At 45.4% G+C, this 17,366-nt stretch overlaps 3 protein-coding genes across 3 annotated transcripts in view; all 3 read left to right on the forward strand.

Moving 5' to 3' along the window:
• The window catches only part of LOC123095127 (uclacyanin 1-like), an 11,122-nt gene extending 2,243 nt beyond the window's left edge, over positions 1-8,879 (forward strand). Inside the window, exons 2-4 of the mRNA XM_044516946.1 lie at positions 8,362-8,414; positions 8,469-8,525; positions 8,781-8,879. Of these exons, the coding sequence (XP_044372881.1) occupies positions 8,362-8,414; positions 8,469-8,525; positions 8,781-8,879 (209 nt within the window). The remainder of the gene's footprint in view (positions 1-8,361; positions 8,415-8,468; positions 8,526-8,780) is intronic.
• Positions 8,880-9,359: 480 nt separating this feature from the next.
• Positions 9,360-10,053, forward strand: LOC123095138 (uclacyanin 1-like). The gene has a single exon (XM_044516956.1). It carries the CDS (start codon positions 9,515-9,517, stop codon positions 10,040-10,042), a length of 528 nt encoding a protein of 175 aa, XP_044372891.1. The 5' UTR covers positions 9,360-9,514; the 3' UTR covers positions 10,043-10,053.
• A 1,920-nt stretch (positions 10,054-11,973) lies between these two features.
• On the forward strand, positions 11,974-12,501 carry LOC123079773 (mavicyanin-like). Its single transcript, XM_044502578.1, has one exon. The coding sequence runs from the start codon at positions 11,974-11,976 to the stop codon at positions 12,499-12,501; it is 528 nt and encodes a 175-aa protein (XP_044358513.1).
• Positions 12,502-17,366: the final 4,865 nt, after the last annotated feature.

A 17,366-nucleotide genomic window follows, 5' to 3' on the forward strand; every position in this document is an offset into this window, starting at 1 on the left:
GCACCAGCTCACCAGGGGCTGGTTCCCCTCCCACTTCAGCCCATGGGGCCCTCCGGGATAGATGGCCCCACCCGATGGACCCCCCGGGACCCTTCCGGTGGTCCCAGTACAATACCGGTGACCCCCGAAACTTTCCCGATGGCCGGAACTCGACTTTCCATATATAATTTTTTACCTCCGGACCATTCCGGAACTCCTCGTGACGTCCGGGATCTCATCCGGGACTCCGAACTACTTTCGGTTTGCTGCATACTAATATCTCTACAACCCTAGCGTCACCGAACCTTAAGTGTGTAGACCCTACGGGTTCGGGAGACACGTAGACATGACCGAGACGGCTCTCCGGTCAATAACCAACAACGGGATCTGGATACCCATGTTGTCTCCCACATGCTCCTCGATGATCTCATCGGATGAACCACGATGTCGAGGATTCAAGCAACCCCGTATACAATTCCCTTTGTCAATCGGTATGTTACTTGCCCGAGATTTGATCGTCGGTATCCCAATACCTCGTTCAATCTCATTACCGGCAAGTCACTTTACTCGTACCGCAATGCATGATCCCGTGACTAGACACTTGGTCACTTTGAGCTCGTTATGATGATGCATTACCGAGTGGGCCTAGAGATACCTCTCCGTCATACGGAGTGACAAATTCCAGTCTCGATCCGTGTCAACCCAACAGACACTTTCAGAGATACCCGTAGTATACCTTTATAGTAACCCAGTTACGTTGTGACGTTTGGTACACCCAAAGCACTCCTATGGTATCTGGGAGTTACACGATCTCATGGTCTAAGGAAAAGATACTTGACATTGGAAAAGCTCTAGCAAACGAACTACACGATCTTGTGCTATGCTTAGGATTGGGTCTTGTCCATCACATCATTCTCCTAATGATGTGATCCCGTTATCAATGACATCCAATGTCCATAGTCAGGAAACCATGACTATATGTTGATCAACTAGCTAGTCAACTAGAGGCTCACTAGGGATATGTTGTGGTCTATGTATTCACACGTGTATTATGATTTCCAGATAATACAATTATTGCATGAATAAAAGACAATTATCATGAACAAGGAAATATAATAATAATCCTTTTATTATTGCCTCTAGGGCATATTTCCAACAGTCTCTCACTTGCACTAGAGTCAATAATCTAGTTACATTGTGATGAATAGAACACCCATAGAGTTCTGGTGTTGATCATGTTTTGCTCGCGGAAGAGGTTCAGTCAATGGATCTGCGACATTCAGATCCGTATGTACTTTGCAAATATCTATGTCTCCATCTTGAACATTTTCATGGATGGACTTAAAACGACGCTTGATGTGCCTGGTCTTCTTGGCAAGGGCAATAGCTCCAGTGTTGTCACAGAAGAGAGTGATCGGCCCCGATGCATTGCGTATGACTCCTAGGTCGGTGATGAACTCCTTCATCCATATTGCTTCATGCGCTGCCTCCGAGGCTGCCATGTACTCCGCTTCACATGTAGATCCCGCCACGATGCTCTGCTTGCAACTGCACCAGCTTACTGCTCCACGATTCAACATATACACGTATCCGGTTTGTGACTTAGAGTCATCCAAATCTGTGTCGAAGCTAGCATTGACGTAACCCTTTACGACAAGCTCTTCGTCACCTCCATAAACGAGAAACATGTCCTTTGTCCTTTTCAGGTACTTCAGGATATTCTTGACCGCTGTCCAGTGTTCCTTGCCGGGATTACTTTGGTACCTTCCTACCAAACTCATGGCAAGGTTTACATCATGTCTGGTACACAGCATGGCATACATAATAGATCCTATGGCTGAGGCATAGGGGATGACACTCATCTCTTCTTTATCTTCTGCCGTGGTCGGGCATTGAGCCGAGCTCAATCTCACACCTTGCAATACAGGCAAGAACCCTTTCTTGGACTGATCCATATTGAACTTCTTCAATATCTTATCAAGGTATGTGCTTTGTGAAAGACCTATGAGGCATCTCGATCTATCTCTATAGATATTGATGCCTAATATGTAAGCAGCTTCTCCAAGGTCCTTCATTGAAAAACACTTATTCAAGTAGGCCTTAATGTTGTACAATAGTTCTATATCATTTCCCATCAAAATTATGTCATCTACATATAATATGAGAAATGCTACAGAGCTCCCACTCACTTTCTTGTAAACACAGGCTTCTCCATAAGTCTGCATAAACACAAACGCTTTGATCATCTCATCAAAGTGAATGTTCCAACTCCGAGATGCTTGCACCAGCCCATAAATGGATCGCTGGAGCTTGCACACCTTGTTAGCATTCTTAGGATCGACAAAACCTTCTGGCTGAATCATATACAGTTCTTCCTTAAGATAGCCGTTAAGGAATGCCGTTTTGACGTCCATCTGCCATATCTCATAATCATAGTATGCGGCAATTGCTAACATCATTCGGACGGACTTCAGCTTCTCTACGGGAGAGAAAGTCTCATCGTAGTCAACCCCTTGAACTTTTCGATAACCCTTAGCGACAAGTCGAGCTTTATAGATGGTAACATTACCATCCGCGTCCGTCTTCTTCTTAAAGATCCATTTATTTTCTATCGCTCGCCGATCATCGGGCAAGTCTGTCAAAGTCCATACTTTGTTTTCATACATGGATTCTATCTCGGATTGCATGGCTTCAAGCCATTTGTTGGAATCTGGGCCCGCCATCGCTTCTTCATAGTTCGAAGGTTCACCGTTGTCTAACAACATGATTTCTAGGACAGGGTTGCCATACCACTCTGGTGTGGAACGTGTCCTTGTGGACCTACGAAGTTCAGTAGCAACTTGATCCGAAGTACCTTGATCATCATCATTAATTTCCTCTCCAGTCGGAGTAGGCACCACAGGAACATTTTCCTTAGCTACACTACTTTCCGGTTCAAGAGCTAGTACTTCATCGAGTTCTACTTTCCTCCCACTTACTCCTTTCGAGAGAAACTCTTTTTCCAGAAAGGATCCGTTCTTGGCAACAAAGATCTTGCCTTCGGATCTAAGGTAGAAGGTATACCCAATGGTTTCCTTAGGGTATCCTATGAAGACGCATTTTTTCCGACTTGGGTTCGAGCTTTTCAGGTTGAAGTTTCTTGACATAAGCATCGCATCCCCAAACTTTTAGAAACGAGACCTTAGGTTTCTTCCCAAACCATAATTCATACGGTGTCGTCTCAACGGATTTAGACGAGCCCTATTTAAAGTGAATGTAGCTGTCTCTAGAGCGTATCCCCAAAATGATAGCGGTAAATCGGTAAGAGACATCATAGATCGCACCATATCCAATAGAGTGCGATTACGATGTTCGGACACACCGTTACGTTGAGGTGTTCCAGGCGGCGTGAGTTGTGAAACGATTCCACATTTCCTTAAGTGCATACCAAATTCGTGACCTAAATATTCTCCTCCACGATCTGATCGTAAGAACTTTATCGTTTGGTCACGTTGATTCTCTACCTCATTCTGAAATTCCTTGAACTTTTCAAAGGTCTCAGACCTGTGTTTCATCAAGTAGACATACCCATATCTACTCAAGTCATCACTGAGAGTGAGAACATAACGATATCCTCCACGAGCCTCAACGCTCATTGGACCGCACACATCGGTATGTATGATTTCCAATAAGTTGGTTGCTTGCTCCATTGTTCCGGAGAACGGAGTCTTGGTCATTTTGCCCATGAGGCATGGTTTGCATGTGTCAAATGATTCATAATCGAGAGACTCTAAAAGTCCATCAGCATGGAGCTTCTTCATGCGCTTGACACCAATGTGACCAAGGCGGCAGTGCCACAAGTATGTGGGACTATCGTTATCAACTTTACATCTTTTGGTATTCACACTATGAATATGTGTAACATTACGTTCGAGATTCATTAAGAATAAACCATTGACCATCGGGACATGACCATAAAACATATCTCTCATATAAATAGAACAACCACTATTCTCGGATTTAAATGAGTAGCCATCTCGTATTAAACGAGATCTAGATACAATGTTCATGCTCAAACTTGGCACTAAATAACAATTATTGAGGTTTAAAACTAATCCCGTAGGCAAATGCAGAGGTAGCATGCCGACGGCGATCACATCGACCTTGGAACCATTCCCGACGGTCACCTTGTCCTTCGCCAGTCTCCGCTTATTCCGCAGCTTCTGCTTTGAGTTACAAATATGAGCAACGGCACCGGTATCAAATACCCAGGAGCTACTATGAGCACTAGTAAGGTACACATCAATTACATGTATATCACATATACCTTTAGTGTTGCCGGCCTTCTTGTCCGCTAAGTATTTGGGGCAGTTCCGCTTCCAGTGACCCTTCCCTTTGCAATAAAAGCACTCAGTTTCAGGCTTGGGTCCATTCTTTTACTTGTTTCCCGGCAACTGGCTTACCGGGCGCGGCAACATCCTTGCCGTCCTTCTTGAAGTTCTTATTACCCTTGCCTTTCTTGAACTTGGTGGTTTTATTGACCATCAACACTTGACGTTCCTTTTTGATTTCTACCTCTGCTGACTTCAGCATTGAAAATACTTCAGGAATAGTTTTCACCATCCCCTGCATATTGTAGTTCATCACAAAGCTCTTGTAGCTCGGTGGGAGTGACTGAAGGATTCTGTTAATGACCGCCTTGTCTGGGAGGTTAATGTCCAGCTAGAACAGGCGGTTGTGCAACCCAGACATTTTGAGTATGTGCTCACTGACAGAACTATTTTCCTCCATCTTACAACTATAGAACTTGTCGGAGACTTCATATCTCTCGACCCGGGCGTGAGCTTGGAAAACCATTTTCAGCTCCTCGAACATCTCATATGCTTCGTGTTGCTCAAAACGCTTTTGGAGGCCCGGTTCTAAGCTGTAAAGCATGCCGCACTGAACGAGGGAGTAATCATCAGCACGTGTCTGCCAAACGTTGCAGTGCTGGGAGAGTAGGTGGGTCACCTAACGGTGCTTCAAGGACATATGCTTTCTTGGCAGCTATGAGGATGATCCTCAGGTTCCGGACCCAGTCCGTATAGTTGCTACCATCATCTTTCAGCCTGGTTTTCTCTAGGAACGCATTGAAGTTCATGTTGACATGAGCGTTGGCCATTTGATCTACAAGACATTTTTTGCAAAGATTTTAGACTAAGTTCATGATAATTAAGTTCATCTAATCAAATTATTTAATGAACTCCCACTCAGATTAGACATCCCTCTAGTCATCTAAGTGATACATGATCCGAGTCGACTAGGCCGTGTTCGATCATCACGTGAGACGGACCAGTCATCATCGGTGAACATCACCATGTTGATCGTATCTTCCATACGACTCATGTTCGACCTTTCGGTCTCTTGTGTTCCGAGGCCATGTCTGTACATGCTAGGCTCGTCAAGTTAACCTAAGTGTTTTGCATGTGTAAATCTGTCTTACACCCGTTGTATGTGAACATTAGAATCTATCACACCCGATCATCACGTGGTGCTTCAAAACAACGAACTGTCGCAACGGCGCATAGTTAGGGGGAACACTTTCTTGAAATTATTATGAGGGATCATCTTATTTAATACCGTCGTTCTAAGTAAACAAGATGCAAAAACATGATAAACATCACATGCAATCAAATAGTAGTGACATGATATGGCCAATATCATATAGCTCCTTTGATCTCCATCTTCGGGGCTCCATGATCATCTTCGTCACCCGCATGACACCATGATCTCCATCATCATGATCTCCATCATCGTGTCTCCATGAAGTTGCTCGCCAACTATTACTTCTACTACTATAGCTAACGGTTTAGGAATAAAGTAAAGTAATTACATGGCGTTAAATCATTGACACGCAGGTCATACAATAATTAAGACAACTTCTATGGCTCCTGCCGGTTGTCATACTCATCGACATGCAAGTCGTGATTCCTATTACAAGAATATCATCTCATACATCACAATATATCATTCATCATTCATCACAACTTTTGACCATATCACATCACAAAGCAATTGCTACAAAAACAAGTTAGACGTCCTTTAATTATTGTTGCATCTTTTACGTGGCTGCAATAGGGATCTAGCAAGAACGTTTTCTTACCTATGACAAAGCCACAGCGTGATTTGTCAACTTCTATTTACCCTTCATAAGGACCCTTTTCATCGAATCCGCTCCAACTAAAGTGGGAGAGACAGACACCCGCTAGCCACCTTATGCAACTAGTGCATGTCAGTCGGTGGAACCTGTCTCACGTAAGTGTACGTGTAAGGTCGGTCCGGGCCGCTTCATCCCACAATACTGCTGAAGCAAAATAAGACTAGTGGTGGCAAGAAAGTTGACAACATCTACGCCCACAACAGATTGTGTTCTACTCGTGCAAAGAGAACTATGCATAGACCTAGCTCATGATGCCACTGTTGGGGAATGTTGCAGAAAATAAAAAAAATTCTACGATTTCACCAAGATCAATCTATGAGTTCATCTAGCAACGAGAGAGAGGAGTGCATCTACATACCCTTGTAGATCGAGCAGAAGCGTTCAAGAGAACGGGGTTGAGGGAGTCGTACTCGTCGTGATCCAAATCACCGGAGATCCTAGCGCCGAATGGACGGAACCTCCGCGTTCAAGACACGTACGGTCAGCATGACGTCTCCTCCTTCTTGATCCAGCAAGGGGGAAGGAGAGGTTGATGAAGATCCAGCAGCACGACGGCGTGGTGGTGGATGCAGCAGGGATCCAGGCAGGGTTTCGCCAAGCGTCTGCGGGAGGGAGAGGTGTAGCAAGGGGGAAGGGAGGCGCCAAGTGCAAGGGTGCGGCTGCCCTCCCTCCCCCCTCTTTATATAGGGTCCCTAGGGGGGCGCCGGCCCAAGGAGATTGAATCTCCAAGGGGGGCGGCCAAGGGGGTGCCTTGTCCCCCAAGGCAAGTGGAGGCGCCCCCTCCCCTAGGGTTCCCAACCCTAGGCGCATGGGGGGCCCAAGGGGGGGGCGCACCAGCCCACCAGGGGCTGGTTCCCCTCCCACTTCAGCCCATGGGGCCCTCCGGGATAGGTGGCCCCACCCGGTGGACCCCCTGGGACCCTTCCAGTGGTCCCGGTACAATACCGGTGACCCCCGAAACTTTCCCGATGGCCGAAAGTCGACTTCCCATATATAATTCTTTACCTCTGGACCATTCCAGAACTCCTCGTGACATCCGGGATCTCATCCGGGACTCCGAACAACTTTCGGTTTGCTGCATACTAATATCTCTACAACCCTAGTGTCATCGAACCTTAAGTGTGTAGACCCTACGGGTTCGGGAGACACGTAGACATGAACGAGACGGCTCTCCGGTCAATAACCAACAGCAGGATCTGGATACCCGTGTTGGCTCCCACATGCTCCTCGATGATCTCATCGGATGAACCACGATGTCGAGGATTCAAGCAACCCCGTACACAATTCCCTTTGTCAATCGGTATGTTACTTGCCCGAGATTCGATCGTCGGTATCCCAATACCTCGTTCAATCTCGTTACCGGCAAGTCACTTTACTCGTACCGCAATGCATGATCCCGTGACCAGAGACTTGGTCACTTTGAGCTCGTTATGATGATGCATTACCGAGTGGGCCCAGAGATACCTCTCCGTCATACGGAGTGACAAATCCCAGTCTCGATCCGTGTCAAGCCAACAGACACTTTCGGAGATACCCGTAGTATACCTTTATAGTCACCGAGTTATGTTGTGACGTTTGGTACACCCAAAGCACTCCTACAGTACCCGGGAGCTACACGATCTCATGGTCTAAGGAAAAGATACTTGACATTGGAAAAGCTCTAGCAAACGAACTACACGATCTTGTGCTATGCTTAGGATTGGGTCTTGTCCATCACATCATTCTCCTAATGATGTGATCCCGTTATAAATGACATCCAATGTCCATAGTCAGGAAACCATGACTATCTGTTGAACAACGAGCTAGTCAACTAGAGGCTCACTAGGGACATGTTGTAGTCTATGTATTCACACGTGTATTACGATTTCCGGATAATACAATTATAGCATGAATAAAAGACAATTATCATGAACAAGGAAATATAATAATAATCCTTTTATTATTGCCTCTAGGGCATATTTCCAACACTCACCAACTGGTTCCAGCAAAAACCATGGCTATATGTAGCATCACAGTGTCCCGTTGTAGCTTTTCTCTTCGGTGAGCATAGCTTTCTTCCGTCGTTTTTCTTCAAAGATGGCACATTTATGATTTTATCTTAGGAGCTATAAGGGGCATTTACTTTTATGTCATCGTATTAGAGAAAGGGCTAAGAGACGAGTAACAAAAGGGTAATATTTAGTATAAATATTTTTTTCATTTAGCTTTGAATTGTCATTTACGTCGCAAATTTTATAACCTCTCCAGGCCGTACCTTGTGAGCCTGCTTCAAATTGTTCTCTTATGATAATTTTCCTCTATATTATTTAAGGTTTACTTAGTGATAGTGTTTGGACGTAAGTACCAGGTTGAAGCCAATGTGCCCAAGGTATAGTTCCCCACTCAGGACTGCAGAGATTACCCCTTGATATTTGAAACATGGGAACTCGTACTTGAAAAAAGAAACAAGGGCATCTCGAGGAGAAATGATGGTGATAAAAAATTCTCCCTCCGATCCATTATAAGTGTCGTGGTTTAGCTCAAATGTATAATACATATATGACAACTAATTATTAGTGGAATTACCTTTCACTACCAAAAACTAGGACCAACTATAAATCCTCTTTGCCAAATATGATTTTAGCTAGATGACAAGGGCGAGGCGCCTTACCCTGCAGACTATGCAACTTTTGAATTTGGTCAACACAACATATTGTCAATAGTGAATTTCCATGAATTTTGACAGTGGCATACATCTTAATTATTATTTTAGAAGAACCTTAGTTAGTTATGTAATTATTTGACGTACTCATGTGGTACATGTGCGGACCAACATGTTCGGAATGTTTAACTAGAGAATATGTTGGATTAATTTATGTTTAGTACGGCGGGCATCCGGATCTATCGAGGACAAGGTCCACTGATGGCTACTGATGATCTCCTAACTAATTTTTTGGACATGGTCTACTGACTTTTTGGTTACTAATCGTTTTCTCCCCAGACCCGGTCTACTGACGGCTACCAATCTCATCTTCTCCACTGTTAATTTTCTATTAAAGCTATGGAGCCAAGCATATATAATAATATCAGTTTCAGGAGATAACGTGTACGATGTTATTTTCATGCACCTAGTCAACGCGCTTACACCCGATGCTCCTTTAACACATCCATAGCCTATATATGTCGACACACTAGTATCAATGATCTCACAACACCATCTATCCCGCAGCCATTTCTCTCATTAGCTTCCTTGGAGCTTGTGATCATTAGTTGATCAGATAACATAACCAATTTTCTCCCTAGCGCTAACTTCCATCCCCCATCATATTTTCAGTTAGTACTACTAAGTCAGCAAGCTAGTAGATTCATATTTAATCCATGGAGACCAAAACTCTTATTCTGATCACCGTGGCCATGACCATGCTTGGGATGGCACTTGGTGCCAGCCACACCGTAGGCGCACCGCACGGGTCATGGGACCTTCAGACCAACTACTCTCAGTGGGTTTCGAGAATCAGATTCACCACCGGCGATGAGCTCAAGTTCCAGTACTCCGCCGCCGTGCACAACGTGGTGGAGGTGAGCAAGACGGGGTATGACTCCTGCAACGGCTCCAGCCCCATAGCGACTTTCCCGAGTGGTAATGATGTTGTTCCGCTTGCCACCGTCGGGACCCGGTATTTCATCTGCGGCGTCTCTAGGCATTGCGACGCCGGCATGAAGGTCGAGGTCAACGTCAAGTCGAAAGAAGTGCGGACTGTGCAGCGATGCCGACGGAGAGGGAACCGGCGTCGCTGCCAGTCCGAGACAGTATTAAGCTCAGCTGCGGCGGCTGGCGTCGATCAGTCCACGGTGGCCCGGCTTGGTCTGATAGTTGTTGCGGCTGGTCTTACGTTGTTCTTTTAGAGTGAACAATGATTCTGGTCCTTTTTTCCTTGTTCAGTCGTAAGAGGGTCCCTTCGTGTATTAAATTCAATTCTTTTGTTAAATGTAATTGCATTCATTATAATTGAATTTAACATATTTTCTTGCAAAACCCCAAATAATAACCAAGCGTGTAACCATGAAATAAATTTATCAAAGATGTGTTGAGTGCAACGACATTACATCCATCCATTATATACAACAGAAATTCAGGCAGAGCTAAATTCGTCTAGATAAGTAAAATGATATTTAAGGCGAAACATTGGGGTAAACACCCAGTGCAACATTTTACATTATTGGGAAATGTATGTACACACTGGTTTGAGATAAGCCTAAAAAGAAGATAAATGAAGAAAACAAACCCTAACAAACCGAGCCAAAAAAAAGAAGAAACGGAAATTGCAAGACTTCAGATCGCCAAGCTTTGAAAGCATTGCCATATTTTGTTTTCATCTTGTGTCCAAAAATCTGCTCGCCAAGAAACAGAAATTACAAGAGTTCAGCTCGCCAAGCCCTTGTTCATCCTGTTACCATCAAGCTAAAATCATCAGCTCAGGACCCCTTACCCGAGATCTGCCGGATTTAACCCCGCCACGGGCTACGTGGCTTTGCTCTCCAGGGAGCGACGTGGTGGCGGGTGCTGACGGTGTACCTTGGCCCTGTGGGTGGTGAGGTGCACGGTGATGGGTGATCTTGGCGTAGCAGACGACTTCGATGAAAGCTTTGCCTTGATCTGGATGTGGTGCTCCCATTCTGTCGTGATGGGGTCCCGTTAGAGTTTCCTCGATGTGGTGGGAGTTGTGGTCGAGCGAAAGCTTTGCGCTCTGGCGCCGGCGGCGACAAGGCCTGCAGGTGTTGTATCCCTCTTGGGGCATCACCTTGTACTTCTTCTTGTCATCCAACTCTTAGGGTGAAACCTTTCTTAGCTTCGGCTGATGCGGCGGTGGCGACGCTTTGGGTCGTTACCCTCCTGGGGGCATCGCCGGTGAGGGTGTCTTCTTCTTGCACGATGGTGGGTTTCATGTGCTTCTTCTCGGTTGCTAGCTCCAGGCGTTTAGGTGCACTTAGAGCGTTTTGAGTGTTCTTGGCTAGTATTATCGATTTTCTTTAGATCAGCTTATGAGGTTCTGCCATGTATCAGGTCATTTTGTTTCGGTTTGGTTGTTTATGCCTTTATCTATGAAGGGGGCGAAAGCTTGTTTCGAGAGAGAGAACGATTCGTGAAATCGGTTGTCCTTGATGGCCTATTACAATGGCGCGCATGGTGACCGATCTTGACCAAATTCAGTCGAGCAACGCCTATTACTGCCCTTCTTGTATTTGTTATCCTGCCTTCTATATAATAAAGGTATGGTACGTAATTTATGTACCATTGTGAAAAGATGATTACGTTTTATTTTCCAATTTTTACAGTGGCGTACATCTTAATAAATCAATTATCGCGCGGTAGGAATATGCACGCGCGCACCAATACGTTCATAATTTTAATCAAAGATTATGTTCAAATAATTAATGTTTAGCACGCTCGAGCACCAGATCGATAGCAGCAGCCGCCAGACCCAGTCTACTCTCGGTTATGGATCCCATCGCCACCATTATTAGATTATCATCATGGTATAATAGGCGAGCCAAGCATGCACGCACCAACATGTATTTAAATTCATCTGGGAGTACTCGTATTCATGCATCTTAGACCTACTATACCTCACCTGGTCAACACGTTCTCACCTGATGAACCTAGCTTGACCAATCCATTGCCTATATATTTTGACATAGTGGCATCAACGATCTTACAACACCTTCCATCGTGCAACCATTCTTTCTGCAACTTCCTTAGATCCTATCAAATTTCTCTCTAGTGCTAACTTCTAGCTCCGATCTTTTCAGTTAGTTAGTTGGTCGACATTTAATCCATGGGGGCTAAAGTTCTTATCTTGATCACCCTGGTCGTGGCCATGCTCGGGATGGTGCTCGGCGCCAGTCACACGGTGGGCGCGTCGGCCGGATCATGGGACCTGCAGACCAACTACACCACGTGGGCTTCGAGAACTAGGTTTACCATCGGCGATGAGCTCCAGTTTGAGTACTCCACCACCGTGCACAATGTGGTGGAGGTGAGGAAGGCTGGGTATGACGCCTGCAACAGCTCTAGCCCCATCGTGATGTTCCTGACCGGCAACGACATCGTCCCACTTGCGGCCATTGGGACGCGGTACTTCATTTGCGGCGTTCCAGGGCATTGCATCGCCGGTATGAAGGTTCAAGTCAACGTGAAGTCGAAGGCAGTGCGGACAATACAACGGTGCCGAGGGACGGGAAAGCGGTTCCGGTGCCGGTACGAGACTGTATTAAGCTCGGCCACGGTGGCTGGCATTGATCAGTCTGCGAGGGCGCGGCTAGGTCTAGCCATTGTCGTGACTAGTCTCATGTTGTTCATTTAGTGACCGACGATTGAGGTGCCTTTTCTTCTTGACGCACCGTGCATGCTTATTTGTGTATTGTAAATCGCTTCTTTTGTTAAATGTAATTTGTCCATTATAATTTGATTTAACATATCTTCTTGCAAAACCGAACTATAATCAAGTGTTTATAATCATGGAATAAATAAAGCGCAGTGCTAGGTGCCATTTGGCCGGCCCAAATTCTGGTGGGCCGCGCACTAGTCATCAGATGCAAGTTGCGTAGGCCGGCTGATTTGGCTGTTCAGCTCCTTCCTCCTCACACCTTGCGCAGCTTGCCAATGCCCCCCCCCCTCGACAACATCGCACGTCCTGTCGCGTAGGTCCGTAGCACCGCGCCACGCTGGAGAGATGCATTATCGATGGTTTCTGCCGCTCTGATGCTCGCAATAGACACTCGCACTAGTTCCAGCAAAAACTCTCTCTGGTTCCAGCATTTGCATGCGCTTGTTGTAACATCTCGCCGGCAAGTCGGTGCTCACCGTCGCTGATTCCAGCATCTATAGTCTCTAGTTCCAGCAAATGCGCGAGCCAATTCCAGCAAAAAGACTTCGCATGTGGCCTGTTGGTTCCAGCAAAAATGCGCAGCTCGCAGTCACCACCGTCGTAGCTACTCTGATGACTGCTTGCAGCTTTTTTGCCGACGGGTCCCAGCACCTCGCCACGTTGCTAGAAGCATGCCGCCATTCGGCGTCGGTCCGCGCCGTTGTAGCTCGCGGGAACCATGGCCGCATGGTCGCTGAGGTTTCGCAGCTTTTCTCCCGCCTCATTCGAGCATCCACACATGTCAACTCTAGCAAAAAAGATGACCGGATGCAGCATCTCACTACTAGGGAAAAGCCTAGTAGTAGCGCTGGTTTTTGGCCTATCAGTAGCGTGGGTAGGCACGCTACTGATAAGGCGCTACAGCTAAAGCTTAGCAGTAGCGCCGACTCTGTAGCGCCGACTGGCACGCGCTACTGATATATCTTCTTAGTAGTAGCGCTTTCCATGCCAATCGCTACTGCTAACTACTAGTAGCGCTTTCGAGAATAACCGCTACTACTATTATTCCGTATTCCATTTCTTTTGAATTTTAGGTCGTATTCATACACCTGTATACAATTTTTCATACAGTAGCAATTTAGAGATTATTTTAACATCATAATGAGTTATTAAATCATTAGGTGAAATAACTTTGGATTAGTTTCAAGTGCATGGATCCAAAGTAACCAATGGTCACTTTGGATCCATCCATTTGAAACTAATCCGCGGTTCTTTCACCCAGTGACATAATAACTTATCATCATCATCATAATATCATTAACAACTTATCATCATAATATATCATTGTCATATAACTTCTCATAATCATCATTTTCGTCCATGATGAGACATCATATAACAACTTCGTCACTAGTTATAATGACAAACTCCTCCTCATCATCATCATAGTACTCATAATCACTACTCCTACTCAGCATCACCATCAAGTCTAAGACATTGTAGTCATATATAATCAACACTAACTATTTTTTCTTAATAGTTAGGACCTACTCCTCTCTCCTAGCTAAAATACCATAAAATAGATAAACCGGTCCTTCACCATAATGGAGAATGGACATAAACCTATCTCCAACTTGTGGCTTGCGCACATTCATTTTGTCTCCAATTATTTGCGTGTGTGCATTCATCACTTTGCTCCATTCTTTGATTTTGAGCCTTCCATCATTTGAAGAAATCGAGTATGCAATATGGTAAGCCTCCGAAGGAGTTGGTCGTAAGCTAACCATATGCATATCACCTTCGGTACATAGCATGTCAGGCACAACCTTCTTTGGGAGCCTCTTTTCAAAACCGAAATAGTAACATATATAGTTAGCAATGTAGTTTACTTAAGAATAATGTATGCAATGAAGTTACCATCATTAACAAAATCTTACCAAGTTTTTGGCAATGAAGTTACCATCAAGCAATGTATGGACTAGTGGCACGTATCTAGTATAATTTGGGCTGATAGAGTGACTGGTTTTGAAGGCCTCAACATCTTCTATGAATGAGACAAGATAACCTTTCTCCTCACAATTAAGCATGGAATCATAGCTGTAGTGTGTGTTGTGTAATACCTTTCGAGTATTTCTTGAAGATAAGAAATAAGATGACAATTATAAATAAATAAGTTTAGTACGGACGAACACCAAGTATTTTTAAATTAACAACATAAATTACTGAACTTAACAAATTAGTTTGACAAACTCACATCTAGGTAAAACTGGAGGCATATCCACATCCACCCAGATGTCGACATTATCATCATCATCATCATAATCTTCAGGACGAATATCAAATCTTATTCGTATTTCCTCCTCAAATCCATATGCCTTGTAGAGAGCTTCACAATTAGAGCAACCAAAATGGGAGCGATCGACCGCATTGTAGAACTTAACCAGAAACTCATAACCATGTTTAGTTCTTAAGTGAGCCCTCATCGTCTCCACATTCTCAAAGTCATCTAAACCAAAACCAAGCTTCTCCAATACATATGGTCTAGCATGGCACGGGATGTACTAGTCGAGTTGAAAAAAAATCCATAAATTACATGTTGAACAAAAGAAGCACAAGTGATGATATTTATTACGATGAAATGCTTGTCGTTGTGTACCGTACAAACACCGAAGGTCTCTTCCAGCTTCACGGTGAAAAACCTATCATTTTGTAGGTGAGGAAACCTGTCGCACACACCACGGTCATCGTAGCAGTACCCACACTCCGGGATCCCATCGTCATCAGACATCTCCTGTGTTCAAAATTCAAGGATTATAACTCGACAGCAAAACCCAAAAAATCCGGCATGACCTTTGCTAAAAAGACATATCGAGCACCTGAAATTTGCCGGAACGGAAATTAATCAACACTTCGGCAAAACATAGGCCATTTATCGATGGTCATTGCATTTCAGTGGTTCAAAATATGAAAATATCTTATATATAATCCTAACAGTAAATAAACTAGTTTTATTAACTACTTACTAAATAAACTAGTTTTATTAACTACTTACTAAATAAAGTAGTTTTATTAAGCACTTACTATAAATAAACTAGTTCTATTAAGCACTTACCAAATAAACTAGTTCTATTAAGTACCTAATATAAATAAACTAGTTATATTAATCACTTACTAAATAAACTATTTTCTATTAAACACTTGCTAAAAATTCTACTACCCTAGTTCTACCCTAAATTTTCTTACTTCTATTTTATTCAAAACACCTACGATTTGCAAGAACAGAGACAAGGGAGGGAGGGAGGAGAGAAGAGGGGGGGGTGGCCGAAGGAGGAGGGGGAGGGCCGGCCGGAAGAGGAGGAGGGAGGGGCGGTGGGAGGAGGGCTGCCGGCGGAGGAGGAAGGAGGGGGCGGCCGTAGGCGGAGGGAGGAGGGCGCGGTGGGAGGAGGAGGGAGGAGGGCGCGGTGGGAGGAGGAGGAGGGATGGAAGGAGGGAGTACCTCGGTGGCGGACGGACGACGGTGATTATCGGCGCGGGCGAGAGTGATGGGGGAGAGTGAGTGAGAGAGAGGGGTCGATGAGGGAGTCCTGGATTAGGGGGTCCTTGGACAGCCGGACTATATGCTTATGGCAGAATGTTGGACTATGAAGATACAAGATTGAAGACTTCGTCCCGTGTTCGGGTGGGACTCTTCTTTGCGTGGAAGGCAAGCTTGGCGATTCGGATATGTAGATTCCCTTCTCTGTAACCGACTCTGTGTAACCCTAGCCCCCTCCAGTGTCTATATAAACCGGAGGGTTTAGTCCGTAGGACGACAACAATCATAATCATAGGCTAGCTTCTAGGGTTTAGCCTCTACGATCTCGTGGTAGATCAACTCTTGTAATACTCATATCATCAAGATCAATCAAGCAGGAAGTAGGGTATTACCTCCATAGAGAGGGCCCGAACCTGGGTAAACATCGTGTCCCCCGCCTCCTGTTACCATTAGCCTTAGACGCACAGTTCGGGACCCCCTACCCGAGATCCGCCGGTTTTGACAGCGACATTGGTGCTTTCATTGAGAGTTCCACTCTGTCGTCACCATAAGGCTTGATGGCCCCTTCGATCATCTACAATGATGCTATCTAGGGTGAGGTTTTCCTCCCCAGACAGATCTTCGTATTCTGCGGCTTCGCACTGCGGGTCAACTTGCTTGGCCATCTGGAGCAGATCGATAGCTACGCCCCTGGCTATCAGGTCGGGTTTGGATGCCTGAATTACACTGCCGACATCCACGAAGACTTGATCTTCGACGGATTCGAGCCCATGACAGGTGCACCCTATAGTCGCGATGAGCATGACTTAGATCTGCCATCGGACGATGTTCAGGAGATCACACCTGCAGCTTCCCCAGCTTTACATCTAGAGCAGATCGTGCCATCCGAGGACGGGTTGATGGACTAGCCACGGAGGCTGCACACTCAGCGGAGATAGAGCCGAACACAGATTTCACTTCCAAGGAGGTCTGTGTCATCGGATCCTCGGACTCATCTCCGGCCATATGCTCCGAACCGCGTACATCCGTGCCCATCGGATCTAATTGGGTACCGATCATGGAGTTTAGCTCCACGGATATCTTTCAGCACTCACCCTTGGGCGACGTGCTAAACTCATTAAAATCTCTCTCCCTGTCAGGAGACTCTCGACCGAACTATGTCCGGCTGGAGTGGGAAGCGGACGACGAAGAAATTCGTACCCACCCACCACCCACTTAATAGCCACTGTCAATGACTCAACCGACATGCTTGATTTTGACTCTGAAGACATCGACTGTATGGACGACGATACCGGGGTAGAACAGGAACCACCGCCCATAGGGCGCT

The sequence above is a fragment of the Triticum aestivum genome, chromosome 1B, assembly GCF_018294505.1.
Source record: "Triticum aestivum cultivar Chinese Spring chromosome 1B, IWGSC CS RefSeq v2.1, whole genome shotgun sequence".
In the NCBI taxonomy this organism is placed as follows: Eukaryota; Viridiplantae; Streptophyta; class Magnoliopsida; order Poales; family Poaceae; genus Triticum; species Triticum aestivum.